The sequence below is a fragment of the Megalobrama amblycephala genome, linkage group LG17, assembly GCF_018812025.1.
Source record: "Megalobrama amblycephala isolate DHTTF-2021 linkage group LG17, ASM1881202v1, whole genome shotgun sequence".
Classification (NCBI taxonomy): domain Eukaryota; kingdom Metazoa; phylum Chordata; class Actinopteri; order Cypriniformes; family Xenocyprididae; genus Megalobrama; species Megalobrama amblycephala.
In genome coordinates this window covers 38553572-38569006 of record NC_063060.1, presented here as the reverse complement: position 1 = coordinate 38569006, position 15435 = coordinate 38553572, and the positions used below count along the sequence as shown (strand labels likewise).

Below are 15435 nucleotides of genomic sequence, written 5' to 3'. Positions count from 1 at the left end.
AACAGATCGCTGTAACGCCTCAGTTCAAGCAGCTCGTGAACCAATCATCTCTTTCTACTAGTTAATTAATAGCATCAAATAAACATGAATGGACATCAGAAGGAATGTTGTTATGATTGGTTAGATCGCCTGTCAATCAAACTCCTGACGAAGGGTTAATTGTACAGTAGCAATAATATAAAAAGTAGCAATGCATAGCATTGTGGCCACTAAAATATGTCAAAAACTACAAGCCAAAAGTCATTAATTTAAGTAATTAAAACATTATAAATAACCATTATAAATTTAAACATTAAAAATATTTTTTTTAAAACTGAATAATATAAAAGGAGTTTTTAAAATATTATTGTTTGTGTATTGGCTTTTAATTGCATGTGAAATATATGTTAAATGTTAAATATATAAAATGATACATTCTAAATATATTCAGGTAAAAAAAAAATACAATTAATTTAATTTATATTAATTCAAATGAATGATAGTTTGATATGAACATTTTTGCTTCAATTTGAGTAAAAAAAATATTCAAAATATTTCAGTGCATCGCTACATAAAAAATTATGTAGTCAGGTTCATTAAATAAGCCAGAATAGAGTGATTAGGACCTCAAAGTGAAACAAAGGGTTTGTGTTTCAATCTAAAGGGGTTTATTTTGTGATAATAATCACCTTGCTGTACATTACCCTGCTTATTGCATGACTACTTGCCAAATAAATAAAAAATGAGCATGAAATATTGATCTGAAATCACATTATTTTGTGAGAAGAAGAGAACACAGAGTAATACATGATATGAAACTAGCACAGCTAAGCAGGAAACAGGTTGCACGGGATATGGTCAGTCTAGCGCTGCGCAATCATTACAGAAAAATATCTGACCACAGAATGATGTGATTGACATAAGTATCAAGTATTCCAGAAAGTCGTATAATAATACAAAAAAATAAAGACGGCATTACAATGTTCTTCATCACCACCATGTTCTGTGGCAAGACGAGGAGCAAAATATTTATCCAAGAATGATCAGGAATGGGCCTAAAAACAGGAAAGGGGGCTTCCTGTGTTTTCAGGTAACGCCTGGAATCCCAGAACATTGTCTTCCAGCCACTCAGTCTCTGTGAGTGAAAGGAAAAGGGTGGAGAACTGACAGATACCTGCCATCGTCTCCTGGGAAACACCAGAGTGCCACACTCTATAGAGAATATGGACTCAAAAATAATATATGTTATCTCTTTAATAACTTGCCCAGAAGTATCAGCATGCTCTTTTGAAAGATCTACAGAGACAAAGACACCTTTGAAACAGCCGTGTGAGAGAAAGCAAAGCAGGCGGCCTTGAACATCAGAGTTGAGCATGTGAAACTCTTGTGACTACAGTGAACTCGATTCAGCAGACTCTCTAATTAAGGGGCTTTTCAAACTGAACATTGAGCACCGCAGGCAACTCACTAGCATGCTGGTGTGGAGTACCTGGGCACTGCATCAAACCTGATGAGGATCTTGACTAGGCAGCATGTGTTCTTCACTACTCATCACTCTTTGTGACAGAAATCACTGAAAACTGTCATTATCCCAGTTGGTTCCGCAGGAGTTAGTGCTAGAAGATAAGCCCCCCCATTTTCCTGCTTTCCAGCTAAACTTTAATAAGCTTAGACACAAGGGTCTTTCTCTAAGTAAATGACATGAAGTGAGCATCCACAATCCACATTAAATGAGGCCTAATCCCTATCTATAAGGTGCTTAATAGACTGAAAATCAGGGATTAATAGAGAGGCAAGTCAAGGACACATTTAGTCACTGAAACTCAATTAAATCTGACTTTGCAAGTGAATTTTAGGCAGAACTTTGGATGCAGAAAAGCAGACAAAAAAATTGGACAGCTGCTGCTCTACTGACCCATGGTTGCACAGCATATTATCAGAAACTAGGGCTGCCCCCTAATAGTCGACTAAAAGAGGCTTAGTTGAACAAAATTTTTATTAGTCGGTTAGTCACAGAAAAAAAAAAAACTCTACAGAAAGTGGCGAAGTTACGCAGTCCCTGAGGAACAGATCGTAAACGGCGGGTCCTTGTGGTAATAACAGTATGTCAGGCAGGAAATCCAAATGTTCACTTATCATCATCAACCTTGAATATGGCTTATCATTTGAAACAAGTAGTAGAAACTTTACATGGCTGATCTCTCTAACATTAACCTAGATAAATATGCGCTATTATTAGGCGCATATTCAAATGTTTGTGCGTATTAGCGCACTTACTGCATGACATGAAGGCGCCGGCGCGATTACTTGCATTTTTTAGTGTATATTAAAGTAATTAAATTAATATAAATGTGCGATTAGTTAACTAGTGCCTTAAATGAATGTCTAGTTGACTAGAAAAATCTTTGGGTCGGAGGAAGCCCTATCAGAATAATATCAGTTTTTATTTTTTTTATTTTTTTTTAAATCGGCATCAAAATTATATATATATATATATATATATATATATATATATATATATATATATATATATATATATATATATATATATATATATATATATATATATATATATATATATATATATATATATATACACACTATTGTAAAAAGTTTGAGGTCGGTAATTTTTTTGACAATTTTTTTTTTCCAGTAAAGATGTATAAAATTGATTGAAATTACAGTTAAGACACTTATAATGTTACAAAAGACTTCCATTTCAAATAAATGCTTTTCTTTTAACTTTTTTATTCATCAAAGAATGCTAAAATGTAGCACGGTTTCCACAAAAAAATTATATTAAAAAAAAAAATAAAAATATTAAGCAGCACAAGTGTTTTCAACATTGATAACATTGTTTTTTAGGCACCAAATCAGCATTTAGAATGATGTCTGAAGGATCATGTGACACCGAAGACTGGAGTAATGATGCTGAAAATTCAGCGTTGCCATCACAGAAATACATTATGTTTTAAAATATACAAAAAAAAAACAAAAAAACCCCGAAAACACTTACATTGTAATACAATTTCACAATATTGCTTTTTTCACTGTTTTGATCAAATGGCAAGCATAAGAGACTACTTTTAAAAATATGTAAAAAACTGTACATTGTGTAATATTGTGTACATTGGGTAATATTGGATATTTAATTGTGCAAGCTTATTTCCACTCTTTTTACATTTAGAATACTTCATCTATCATCACTAATTTAATACACCGTTAAAGGTAATTTCAAAATGAATATCCATTTTTCATATATATAGAATTTTAATATTGACCAAAAAAACCAAACAAAAAAAAAAAACCCATGAAATTTATAAGCAGTGTATCTCTAACTTGAACATACTGATCAGAAGCACAGGAAACAGGGATGTCAACTAGCAGCTCTGCCTAAATTCTGACTGAAATTCCACACGGAAATGTTTTGTAATCATCACTGAAAAGAACAGCCGCCACGGCCAAAACAAGTCCATTAATAGGCAAGTTGGCATGGAAAACATTATTCTTAACAGATACATAAGGGAAGTGAGTGGGAGAGAAGCCGACCAGCATCCTTATTGAGCTATTTCAGCTCTGGAATGCCGTGATGAACGCACTGGTGCCGGTTGCTCTGGAATTTTGGAATCCAGTCCACTGAGGTCATTCTCGGAACGGTCTGCTTACATCATAGTCCCAGCCCTGTCTGCTGACAGCTACAATGAACGAACGAGCGGCTCACGGTGGGTGGAGGGGAGGTAGTGCAGCAGGGCGCACATCCTGAGCCGCCCGCTGCTAACACAATCCCACTATTCACTCCAGCCCCTCCCCACCCTCTCTCAGCTTCCTCTACAAGATTAAACACATCTAAGCAGCAACTTCACAAACATTCATCAGCATTCACTTTCATCCACCATGGCAGAATCATCCCGTACCTTTCCATTTTAGTATGAGGGACATGACGTAAGAAGCTTGGTGGATGTAGGCTAACTTTTTGAACCAGCAGGCCCAAACAGATGCCAAATCTGACAGGACTACCTACGCACCCGCCAACCCTGAGCTTTGTGTAAACGAACAGAGGAAGTGCATTTATACATTTCAAAATTTTTACTTGCATAACGACACAAAAAGGGTCCCAAGTAGACTGCCTAATGCAATACAAACCCCCAATTAAAGCACATAAGCACCATTTCATTGGACACAAATGGCCCTTGAGTAAGCCTGTGGGAGGAACATGAACTATAACAGAACAGTTATGTTATTAGTTTCCCCAGACATAAAAACATACAGCTATGAACAGAAAAAAGACTTCCCAGGAATAAGAAGTTACTAAATGCACAACACACAAAAACAAAAGCCCCTTCTCCACATGATTCACTTCCACTCTATCTGACAAAGTGATGTTTAACATGATGAGCATGTCGCTGCCGTGGTCATTTAATTATGGATGATATGACATCCATGCTGAGGCCAGCTTTAATGTGAGAGGGGGGAAGAGGTCTGACTGCTCTCGGACGGTCTGTGATGACTCATTTCTGTCTCGCTGTGGGTGAGCGCTTACACCAGTGGGACTTTAGTGAGTTAAAGACTAATACCAAAGAAACAAAAATTATGTCATAGGGTGTTGGACAGCACATGAGCTGAGAAAATCTGAGAATTCTTTACGCATTACAACAACAACGCGTCATTTGGATTTGAACTTTTTCCCAGTGCAGGCTTGGAAAAATAAGACTAAACTTCTCTGTATTTCAAAACAAAAGGATGGTTCACACAATAATGAAAATTGTGTCATAGTTTACTCATACTAATGTCGTTCCAAAACCGAATGCCTTGATTTGTTCTGTGGAAAGAGTTACTCGGAAGAATGACTATATAAGTATCATAAGGTTGTCCGTATGACTATATTCCAAGTCTTCTGAAAATCACAAAATAGATTGATTATTCATCATCCAGTAAGTTGAATCACTGAATAAACAGGATAATATAATCAGTGAAATTCATTAAAGTTCACTCCAGAATTAAAATTTCCTGATAGTTTACTCACCCCAATGTCATCCAAGATGTTCATGTCTTTCTTCAGTTGAAAAGAAATGAAGGATTTTGAGGAAAACATTCAAGGTTTTTTCTCCATATAGCGGACTTCAACGGGGACCAAACGGGTTGAATGTCCAAATTACAGTTTCAGTGCAGCTTCAAAGGGCTCTACATGATCCCAGACAAGGAATAAGGGTCTTATCAAGTGAAATGATCAGTCATTTTCCAAAAAAAAAATAAAAATAAATGTATATACTTTTTAATAACAAATGCTCATCTTGCACTGCTCTGCGATGTGCCACGCATATATATATATATATATATATATATATATATATATATATATATATATATATATATATATATATATATATATATATATATATATATATATATATATATATATATATATTTTTTTTTTTTTTTTTTTTTTTTTTTTTTTTTGGGAAAAAAGTATATACTTTTTAACCACAAATGCTCATCTTGCACTAGCTCTGCGATGCGCGTCCATGACTTCACACATTACGTAATCACGCTGGAAAGGTCACATGTGACGTAGGCGGAAAAACGACTTCAAACTTCACCCGACATCGTTGTTTTACCTTTTTTCGTAAAGAGCGTTTGACTTAGTCTTTGCAAGTTCACTTTGTAAACACTGGGTTGGTACTTCCGCCCACGTCATGCGTGACCTTTCCAACATGATTATGTAATGCGTGGCACATCGCAGAGCAGTGCAAGATGAGCATTTGTTATTAAAAAGTATATACATTTATTTTTATTTTTTTTTTGGAAAATGACTGATCATTTCACTTGATAAGACCCTTATTCCTTGTCTGGGATCATGTAGAGCCCTTTGAAGCTGCACTGAAACTGACATTTGGACCTTCAAACTGTTGGTCTCTACTGAAGTATGCTATAAGGAGAAAAATCCTTGAATGTTTTCCTCAAAAACCTTAATTTCTTTTCGACTGAAGAAAGACATGAACATCTCGTATGACATGGGGGGTGTGTAAATTATTAGGAAATTTAATTCTGGAGTGAACTAATCCTTTAAATCATTTACATTGATTTTGTGAACTGGATCGACATTACATTCAAAAGATTTGTCTCAAAACAATGATTTTTGATCAAATTGGGAATCGCTATGAACAAATCAAAACGTGCTACGGTGGATGTCAAGATTATTAAATCTATCATATGATTTCAGAAAATGTAGTGCACAAGTCATGTGGACCAATTATCTGACACATTTATGGTGCTTTTTTTTTTAAAGCTTATTGCAATTGCAATGAAAAAACAACTGGTAAAATTCCTCTATTTTTCTCTAAGTGCTTCACAGAAGAAAGAAAATCATAGTATTTGGAATGACATTAGGGTGAATGTAAATTATTACATTTTTTATTTTAAGTGGAACTTAACCTTTAATTTGTTGGTTGGTTTATAATTTTCAGAACTAATTGGTTCAATTAGTGGGAAATGGAAAATGAAATGAGGAGACAGAGACCCAGTGGGTGAACAGAACTGGATGTCCTGTCTTTCATGTGAAGTCCCTGGTTTCGACTTACATCCTTAAATAAGAAGACAAAAGGCTGCCATGACAACAGCCCCTGGCAACATGTCTATAGGGTCTACACAGCCTTAAGAAGCTTTATTTAACAACACAGTTCTGCCAACACAATCAGGTAACCGTAGCTCACTATTATTCAGTTTTGTAAATTAGAATAAAAATGGTCCATATGAATAAACAAACTAACAACCCCCAATTAAATTTCCACCTGAAACCATGACAAGAACACATTTTCATGTGTCAACAATGCAATGAAAGCTTTGTCTATTCCATATTGCAACCCATCTCCTATTACAGCTAGGAGACATGAACATCCACAACCAGATCAACATTCAAACCATTATGTATAACCAGGATTTTCTACACAGCCCATCCCTTAACCACGAATCTTAATACAAACATTTGAATCCATCATATATCACGCCATTGTTTCTTCACCAACTACACTACAGTAAAAATCAATCACATTAAGTAACAAAAAGTGTAGTAAATCAGGCACACTGTATAATGTATTAGCACATATGACAAACTAAAATCTTTTCAAGATGGAATTGTCTAGTACAAATCAGAAACATTAAGTAAAATGAACCATTAAGCCAATATGTTTCTATTAGAGCTGAGCTACTATGGCAAGCTATTTTAACATTTATTCCATACAACTACCAGTATCTATTTTAATGCTACTCATACTTTTTTTTTAGTAAACAATCCAATAGTGACTAGTATCTCAACTAGTAACTATTCCACAGGTCTGTGGGTCATACATCAAGTATTCACTTCTAACTAGGATGTATTCCAGTTGTTACTAAGCTACAAGACACAGCAACAAGCTACTAGAGAATAAGCACTAAAACTCAATTAATAGTTTTTTTCTAAAAAAAAAAAAAAAAAAAAAAAAAAAAAAACCTTGAATAGGGAACCAGCAACAACTGAAATACATACTAGTTGAAAGTGAATAGTTGATATATAAATATATGACAGATCGCTATATTGGCAACAAATGCTATTTGTCTCAATGAAACATTACTTGTCGGTATTGAGACTGACTAGCGGCAGACGAATAAATACTAGTATATAGGGTTGTAACGATACATCCGGAACCGGTTGAAAATCGATTAAAACGTGACGATTCAAGTTGGTTGAGATGCTAAATGAATCGCGATACATCTGGGGGTGGGGTTTATATGAATGTACACTGCCTTCCAAATTATTATGCAAGTGACATATCAGTAAGATTTCAGGACAAAAAACATTCAGATTTTAGTTTTTCTAAGAAAATGTTTGTTTGTTTATTTATCCATGTCTTTTTAGATAACTGGTATCAATCTCAGACAAAATAATTTGCCAGATCTATGGAAACCCTACTTAAAGGTTGTTCCACATTATTAAGCAAGTCACAGTTCTCATGCAATATGGAGAGGAAGAAAGATCTTTCTGAAGATGAAAAGCATGAAATGGTGCAATGATGTGCAAAAGGCATGAAAACAACTAATATTGTGTGAAAAATGAATGGAGATTACCAAATTATCATAAGATTTGTGAGTGATTTAGAGTACAGCAGAACTCAGTCAGATAAAGGCTTATTAATGAAAGTTCCCGTCAAAAAATTAATTGTATTAAAAGGGCAGCTATAAAAAAGCCAGTGATGAGCAGCAAACAGTTATTTGAAGCTTCTGGTGTCTCTGGAGTTTCAAGAACATCTTCATGCAGGCTGGCAGTTGTGCGTAAAGATGCATTTTAGCCACCATTAAGCAAACCTCACAACATTTACAGCTTCCTGAAGCAGTGTTTTGAAATCGGCCATCACTATACAAGTCGTTATTTTGTTTTGTTTTTTGCCACACCACAAATGTTCTCACCGCTTTATAATATTAATATTGAACCACTGTACTCACATGAACTGATTTAGATGTGTTTTAAGTAGGGCTGTCAAACGATTAATCGCGATTAGTCGCATACAAAATAAAAGTTTGAGTTTGCCCAATATATGTGGGTGTACTGTGTGTAATTATTATGTATATATGAATACAAACATATTCATGTATATATTTGAGAAATATTTACAAGTATATGTATTTATTTATATTTTTATATAATCGATATTATATATAAATTAAGGCTGGGCGATATATCGCATGCAATTGTCACGCGCATTTCGTCAGTAAAGCCGGTTATAAAAATATTTTGTACATAAATAACATGTCTCTCTTAAATAGCCTCACGGAGCCTCACGGAGCCATCGGATTTCAACTAAAATATCTTAATTTGTGTTCCGAAGATGAATGATGAAGGCCTTACAGGTGTGGAACGACATGAGGGTGTGTAATAAATTACATTATTTTCATTTTTGGGTGAACTAACCCTTTAAAAGAGAGAGTGAGAGGGAGTATTGGGACACTTAACAAATGCCCCAGTACTGATGAAAGCCTACAAACTCCCCATGAAAAGGAATAGGCTAAATGTCAAATGGCTTGCCATATAAACAGTCCTGTTTGACAATGCTTCGGTAAACATAAGACTCTGAGTTCCCTATTAGAGATTAATCGAAAATAAAACCCCATATCGTTTAGTTATTTAATGTATTTAAGCTCAGAGTCATCTTTAAATTGTGATTTATATCATCGAGGTGTTAAGGTGAACAAATCTGAAGACACTGAATATCACTTACCGTACACCCGCACCCATCCCTGCTGCTGGCAAAACGAGTCCATCAAAATCCCATCGACCACCGGGTCTAAAGAAATCAAGCCTCCCTGAACGGAGTCCACGTCGCCACCGGTTACCGAATCCGTCTCCATGCCACCTCCACGGTAACGTCCAGGTAAAGACTCCAGCTCGGTGGATAGCCTCAGTCACAATGTTTTCTGTTCGTTTAGTATCACTGAGCTTAAACCACACAGCTGAAAATAGTTTAAATAAACCCAGATAAACTAGCGTCAGTAGTGTGACAATGTTCAAACTAAACGTTTGGAGTTTCCCATGATTTTTTTTTCCACAGTCGGAATAAATTGTGCACGCGCGACTCTAATCTATGTTTACATTACACTGTAGCTACGTAGCCGGCCATAAAATACAATAAAACACGGAAATGTTAATAAAATAAGCTTTGATAGTGTGTTAAAAGATTTATCAAAGCCAAAAAAAATTCCGAGAGTGCAAAGTTTAAGTTTTCTTAAACCGAATCAGCAGCCAAAAGTTAAGAAAGAAACCAGCAGCAGGTCTTAAGGTTATATTCGGGAGAGCTGCAGTTGCTGGCCTGTGTCCATGAGAAACAGCAGTAATAATTGAATGAATCCAGGCGTCGGTTTTCCTGTAGGAGTTTACTGCATTGTCCTTGCGGCAAAATAATCAAAATAACAGCAAGTATCTATTTATTGTTTGTTCTGTCGTCCACTTTAAGTGTGACTCGTTGTTTGGGACTCCCTCCCTTCCTCCCTGTCCTGTGGTGAGGACAGACAGCCCTTTTCACACTTCAAAATCCAGACCGCTTTTCCACCTAAATCACATGCCATTGCCAGCCCGTGCGCTGGGATTCAGGGGAAACTAGAGGATGGCCGAGAGAATCGATCAGCACACACATTTATGTTTTAAACCGCTTCAGTCATACATTTGGTAAGTTCTAAAACACATCAAGTTCAGGAATATATAATGTATTTGTTTAACCTTGAAAGAGGACGAAATGAGACTTTGACAGGATCGGTCGACATTTTAAGACAGATGTGGACTGATTATCGAGTCTCTGCTGGTTATCCTCGTTCACAAAAAAAGTCTTTCTTTTGATTTGACTTTAATAGGCTTTGCGTTTAGTTCTTGAAGAACATATTTTGTAGCCATAACCCCGAGTGAAAAATATATGTGATATTGGAGATATTTAAGAGATGATTTAGCGGAACATGAAAGGCGTCCTCTGTCTCCCTCTATTGCTCATTTAGAAAAAGTACAATCTAAATTAAACATTAAAGGATTAGTTCACTTTTAAATGAACTTTTCCTGATAATTACTCACCCCCATGTCATCTAAGATGTTCATGTCTTTCTTTCATCAGTCGAAAAGAAATTAAGGTTTTTGATGAAAACATTCCAGGATTATTCTCCTTATAATGGACTTCAATGGACTTCAAACGGTTGAAGGTCAAAATGACAGTTTCAGTGCAGCTTCAAAGGGCTTTAAACGATACCAGACAAGGAATAAGGGTCTTATCTAGTGAAACCATCGGTCATTTAAAAAAAAAAATACAACTGTATATGCTTTATATAAACAAATTATCGCCTTCCATGTGCTTCCGCTTTCCGTATTCTTCAAGATAATTTATTTTTCCGTAATGTACAATGTTCATCTAAGGGTTTTATTATTAATTTTTGAAAAGACTACATGCATAACATGTATTGAGTAGATGTAACCAAACATTTTATTAATAGTTTATACTTATTGTTATTGAACAACATCATATTAATGCCTCTTTGCAGTGTAGTTCTAATGCTTTCTTGTCTTCGTTGTGGCTTCAGCTGTAAATAAACAAGACACAAAAACTTCATTTAGGGAACAAAAAGTAAAGGACAAGAATATCTAGAGAGAATAAATACATATTTGGCAGAACTCTAAAAAATGCTGGGTTAAAAACAACCCAAGTGGGGTTGAAAATGGACAAACCCAGCAATTTGGTTGCTTTAACCCAGTGGTTGGGTTAAATGTTTGCCCAACCTGCTGGGCAGTTTTATTTCACTCAACTATTGTTTAAAAATTACTGTATTGCTTGCTTAAAATGAACCCAAAGTATGTAAATGAACATTTATTAATGTGTTTGATTACTCATAATTAAGCAAAAAAAAAAAAAAAAAAAAAAAAACATTTATTAAATTGCCTTAAAGGGTTAATTCACCCAAAATGAAAATAATGTCATTTATTACTTACCCTCATGCCGTTCCACACCCGTAAGACCTTCGTTCATCTTCAGAACACAAATTAAGATATTTTTGTTGAAATCTGATGGCTCAGTGAGGCCTGCATAGCCAGCAATGACATTTCCTCTCTCGAGATCCATTAATGTACTAAAAACATATTTAAATCAGTTCATGTGAGTACAGTGGTTCAATATTAATATTATAAAGCGATGAGAATATTTTTGGTGCGCCAAAAAAACCCAAAATAACGACTTATATAGTGATGGCCGATTTCAAAACACTGCTTCAGGAAGCTTCGGAGCGTAATGAATCTTTTGTGTCGAATCTGCTGTTCGGAGCGCCAAAGTCACATGATTTCAGCCGTTGGCAGTTTGACAAGCGATCTGAATCATGATTCGACACAAAAGATTCATAGCGCTCCGAATCTTCCTGAAGCAGTGTTTTGAAATTGGCCATCACTATATAAGTAGTTATTTTGTTTTTTTGGCGCACCAAAAATATTCTTGTCACTTTATAATATTAATATTGAACCACTGTACTCACATGAACTGATTTAAATATGTTTTTATTACATTTATGGATCTTGAGAGAGGAAATGTCATTGCTGGCTATGCAGGCCTCACTGAGCCATCGGATTTCAACAAAAATATCTTAATTTGTGTTCCGAAGAATAACAAAGGTCTTACGGGTGTGGAATGGCATGAGGGTGAGTAATAAATGACAGAATTTTCATTTTTGGGTGAACTAACCCTTTAATGTTCGACTTTTGATTATTATTGTTGCCTCTAGCAATTATGTGTCTGATTTTTAATTTCCAACCTATTTTAGGTTCATTTTAAGCAAGACATATAGTCATTTTTAAACAATAGTTTTGTTAAATAAAATCGCCCAGCATGTTAGGCAAAAATTTAACCCAACCACTGGGTTTGTCCATTTTCAACCCAACTTGGGTTGTTTTTAACCCAGCATTTTTTTTATAGTTTAGGCTACTGGGGTCAATGAAAAGTATAAAACAATTATGAACTGTTTGTTAGCTTATATCCAAATCATATAAATCAGATACTCACATTGTGTGTTAAGCTTGAGCAGAATCGTTGCCAGTACGTCTTCAAGGTGCTTCTTCTGTTCAATAAAGTCTTGAATTGTTGCAGTTTTGGTTTTGTGTATCCAGTCTGATTTTGCCGAACAGATGTTTATACACACGTTCTATTAGCAAACACACAAACAGTGATTAGACATTGAGTACTTTTGGGTTAGCAAAAAATGTTCGACTATTTCACTATGGATTCAATGAATAATGAATTACCTTGTCCTCCTTACTGAGCTTTCCTTGAACTTTCTCTTGATCAGCTATAATGTCTCTGACTTCTTGTATTAATGCTTGCAAACTTTCTTTGGCCTCTGTTGGGAGAAAAATATCATCTGCATTGATCCCAACAAGATTTTATGTGCTGAAATATTTCACTTTCTCACCAGCCCATGCCAGATACTCTGCGCAGTCCAGTTTGTCATAATGCCGGGCCACATCAACAGCTTTCTCTCCACGGAAATTGATAGCTTGAAAATCAGCGTTGAGCTCAACCAACGTTTTCAAAGTGTCCAGCTGACCCCACATGGCAGAACAATGCAATGGTGAGTAGCCTACAGTGAACAATACTGATTATTTATTTACAAATTGTTCTTCGCTGCAACATCTTATACTGTCCATTAATGGTGAAGAAACCTGCACTCTTAAAAATAAAGTGAATTTCTGTGGCAATGCCATAGAAGAACCATGTTGGGATCCCCCAAAACTTCAGTAAACCAGTTCTTAAAAGAACATTTTAATAATCTGAAGAACCTTTTCCACTTTAAATAACCTTTTGTTGCAATGGAAAGGGTCAATGGATGTTACATTCTTCATTTAAATCATAGCTACTAACAAAGAACTTATATTTGTAAGAGTGTAAGCTGGTTTTGCAGTTCTCCCAGCTAGGTCAAGCTGGTTTTAAAAGGGTTTTCAGCAGCTTTGGTAGGCTCAGAAACCATCTTAAAGGGATAGTTCACCCAAAAATGAAAATTATCCAATGATTTATTCACCCTCAAGCCAGGTGTATATGACTATCTTCTTTCAGATGAACACAATCAGAGATATATTTAAAAATATCCTGGCTCTCCAAAGATTTATAATGGCAGTGAATGGGGGGCATGTTTTGAAGCCCAAAATAAATGCATCCATCCATCATAAATAAATCAATATGGCTCCAGAGGGTTAATAAAGGCCTTCTGAAGTGAAGTGATGTGTTTTTGTAAGAAAAAATATCCATATTTAAAACTTTACAAAGTAAAATAACTAGCTTCTGGCAGACGGCCGTACGCACCGATCTGCGGCAGATGCATGACGAAATAAGGTAGTTCTTTTAAGTAATAAAATTTTAATTATGTATATTTTTCCTTACAAAACCCACCGCCGTGCTTTCGAGGGCCTTTATTAACCCTCTGAAGCCATATTGATTATATTTATGATAGATGGATGCATTTATTTAAGGCTTATTTTTGGATATATCTCCAATGTGTTTGTCTAAATGAAGATAGTCATTATATACTCCTAGGATAAGGTGATCAGATTTCTGATCTTTTGAGTGGTCAAAATATCACCAAAATCTAATTTGTTATTATCTTTTTTTTTCTTTTTTTTTTTTACGGGAACAATATATTTTTGAATGTTTTTGTTTTTAATTGTTGTGGGTTCCTTATATTATTACATTAATAATTATTATGATTTATTTTGATTATTAGGATTTTTGCTCTGGTTTACAATGATTAATAAAAGCATTGTAAAAGCAGTTCAAAACAGTATGCTTGTTATAACGTAAGTATGACTTTACAAAATGACTTTACATTACAAAAATAAAAACATAAGATGATAAGACAAATAAAACTGCATTTAACATTTTTTTTTTTTTTAACATTTTGGATTTAAATTTTTAATTTTCACAAGCTGTTTTTAGGCTACTGTATACAGAAATTATAACTGTTTTAACTTTTAACTATTTTTAACTATTATTCTGCACTCATTTTAAGCACAAAGTAAGTTGCATGTGTATTATTTATTTTATTTTATTTTTATCTGAGCGTACCTTCATCACGTGATATACTTAAGACGTGTGGAAAATGGACGTCTGGTCACCCTAATAACCTAGGATGGCTTGAGGGCGAGTAAAAGTCATGGGATAATTTAAATTTTTGGATAAACTAACCCTTTAACTCAGCTCAGAGAGGGCAAACCAGATTAGTTTTAGTAGTTGTTTAGGTTTTTAGTCGGGCACATGAAAGTAATTCAATCTACAACAACCTTTACTGCAGGAGTTCACTTAGCCAAGCTATAGTACTTTTTTAACGAAGTAAGTAACTTTCATTTTTAATTACCGCGCGCTGTGAATTCATTGACGTCAGCGCCGTTCTGCACGAGCTCGCGCACGATGCCGCTCCGTCCCAACATACACGCAGTAAACAGCGCATTTCGTCCCACCTCATCTTTTTCCCACAAAATATTCTCCGATTCCTGAGTATCGGAGTCCCTCTTGCTTTCCAAAAGACGCTTAAGTCCCTCTACATCATCATCTAAAGCACATAAAAGTACAGTTTTCTCCTCAGCTGACCGCATTACGACTAGCGGAAGAGTGATGTTGTTGTGTGTGACGTGTCTCTATGGCAACCGGGCAGTCATTTTGGTCATTGTTTTCTTTGGCCACTAGATGCTGCTGTTGCTTGATTTATGAAATCAGAATAGCTGAGAATCAGCTGCTCTAGTTGATACCGGCCGGTCATAAAAGAAGATCCGAAGAAGAAGAAGAAGAAGAAGAAGAATGTATTTTATTTTATTCTCTAAACCACTATAGTCCGGAAAGTGCATTGCAATGTTTATTTTATTTTATTTTATTTTATTTTATTATTTATCATTCACTAAACCACTACAGTCCTATAGTGTCGCAG

General features: G+C 35.2%; 2 protein-coding genes across 3 annotated transcripts in view; both read right to left on the bottom strand.

The window, feature by feature from the left end:
• Positions 1-10084, bottom strand: part of rasal2 (RAS protein activator like 2) — a 96458-nt gene extending 86374 nt beyond the window's left edge. The window contains exon 1 of the mRNA XM_048163855.1: positions 9228-10084. Coding sequence (XP_048019812.1) covers positions 9228-9357 — 130 coding nt within the window. The 5' untranslated portion in view covers positions 9358-10084. The remainder of the gene's footprint in view (positions 1-9227) is intronic.
• An 860-nt stretch (positions 10085-10944) lies between these two features.
• ankrd45 (ankyrin repeat domain 45) lies at positions 10945-15162 on the bottom strand. Of its 2 annotated transcripts, none has more exons than XM_048163635.1 (5): positions 14869-15162; positions 12934-13101; positions 12767-12882; positions 12528-12666; positions 10945-11064 (listed from the first exon to the last, which is right to left on the bottom strand). In XM_048163635.1, exons 1-5 carry the CDS (start codon positions 15104-15106, stop codon positions 11033-11035), a joined length of 693 nt encoding a protein of 230 aa, XP_048019592.1. In that variant the 5' UTR covers positions 15107-15162; the 3' UTR covers positions 10945-11032. The 2 variants fall into 2 exon arrangements, with proteins under 2 accessions (XP_048019592.1, XP_048019593.1); XM_048163636.1 differs by having other exon boundaries at positions 12767-12861; positions 14869-15160.
• Between the last annotated feature and the right edge of the window lie 273 nt (positions 15163-15435).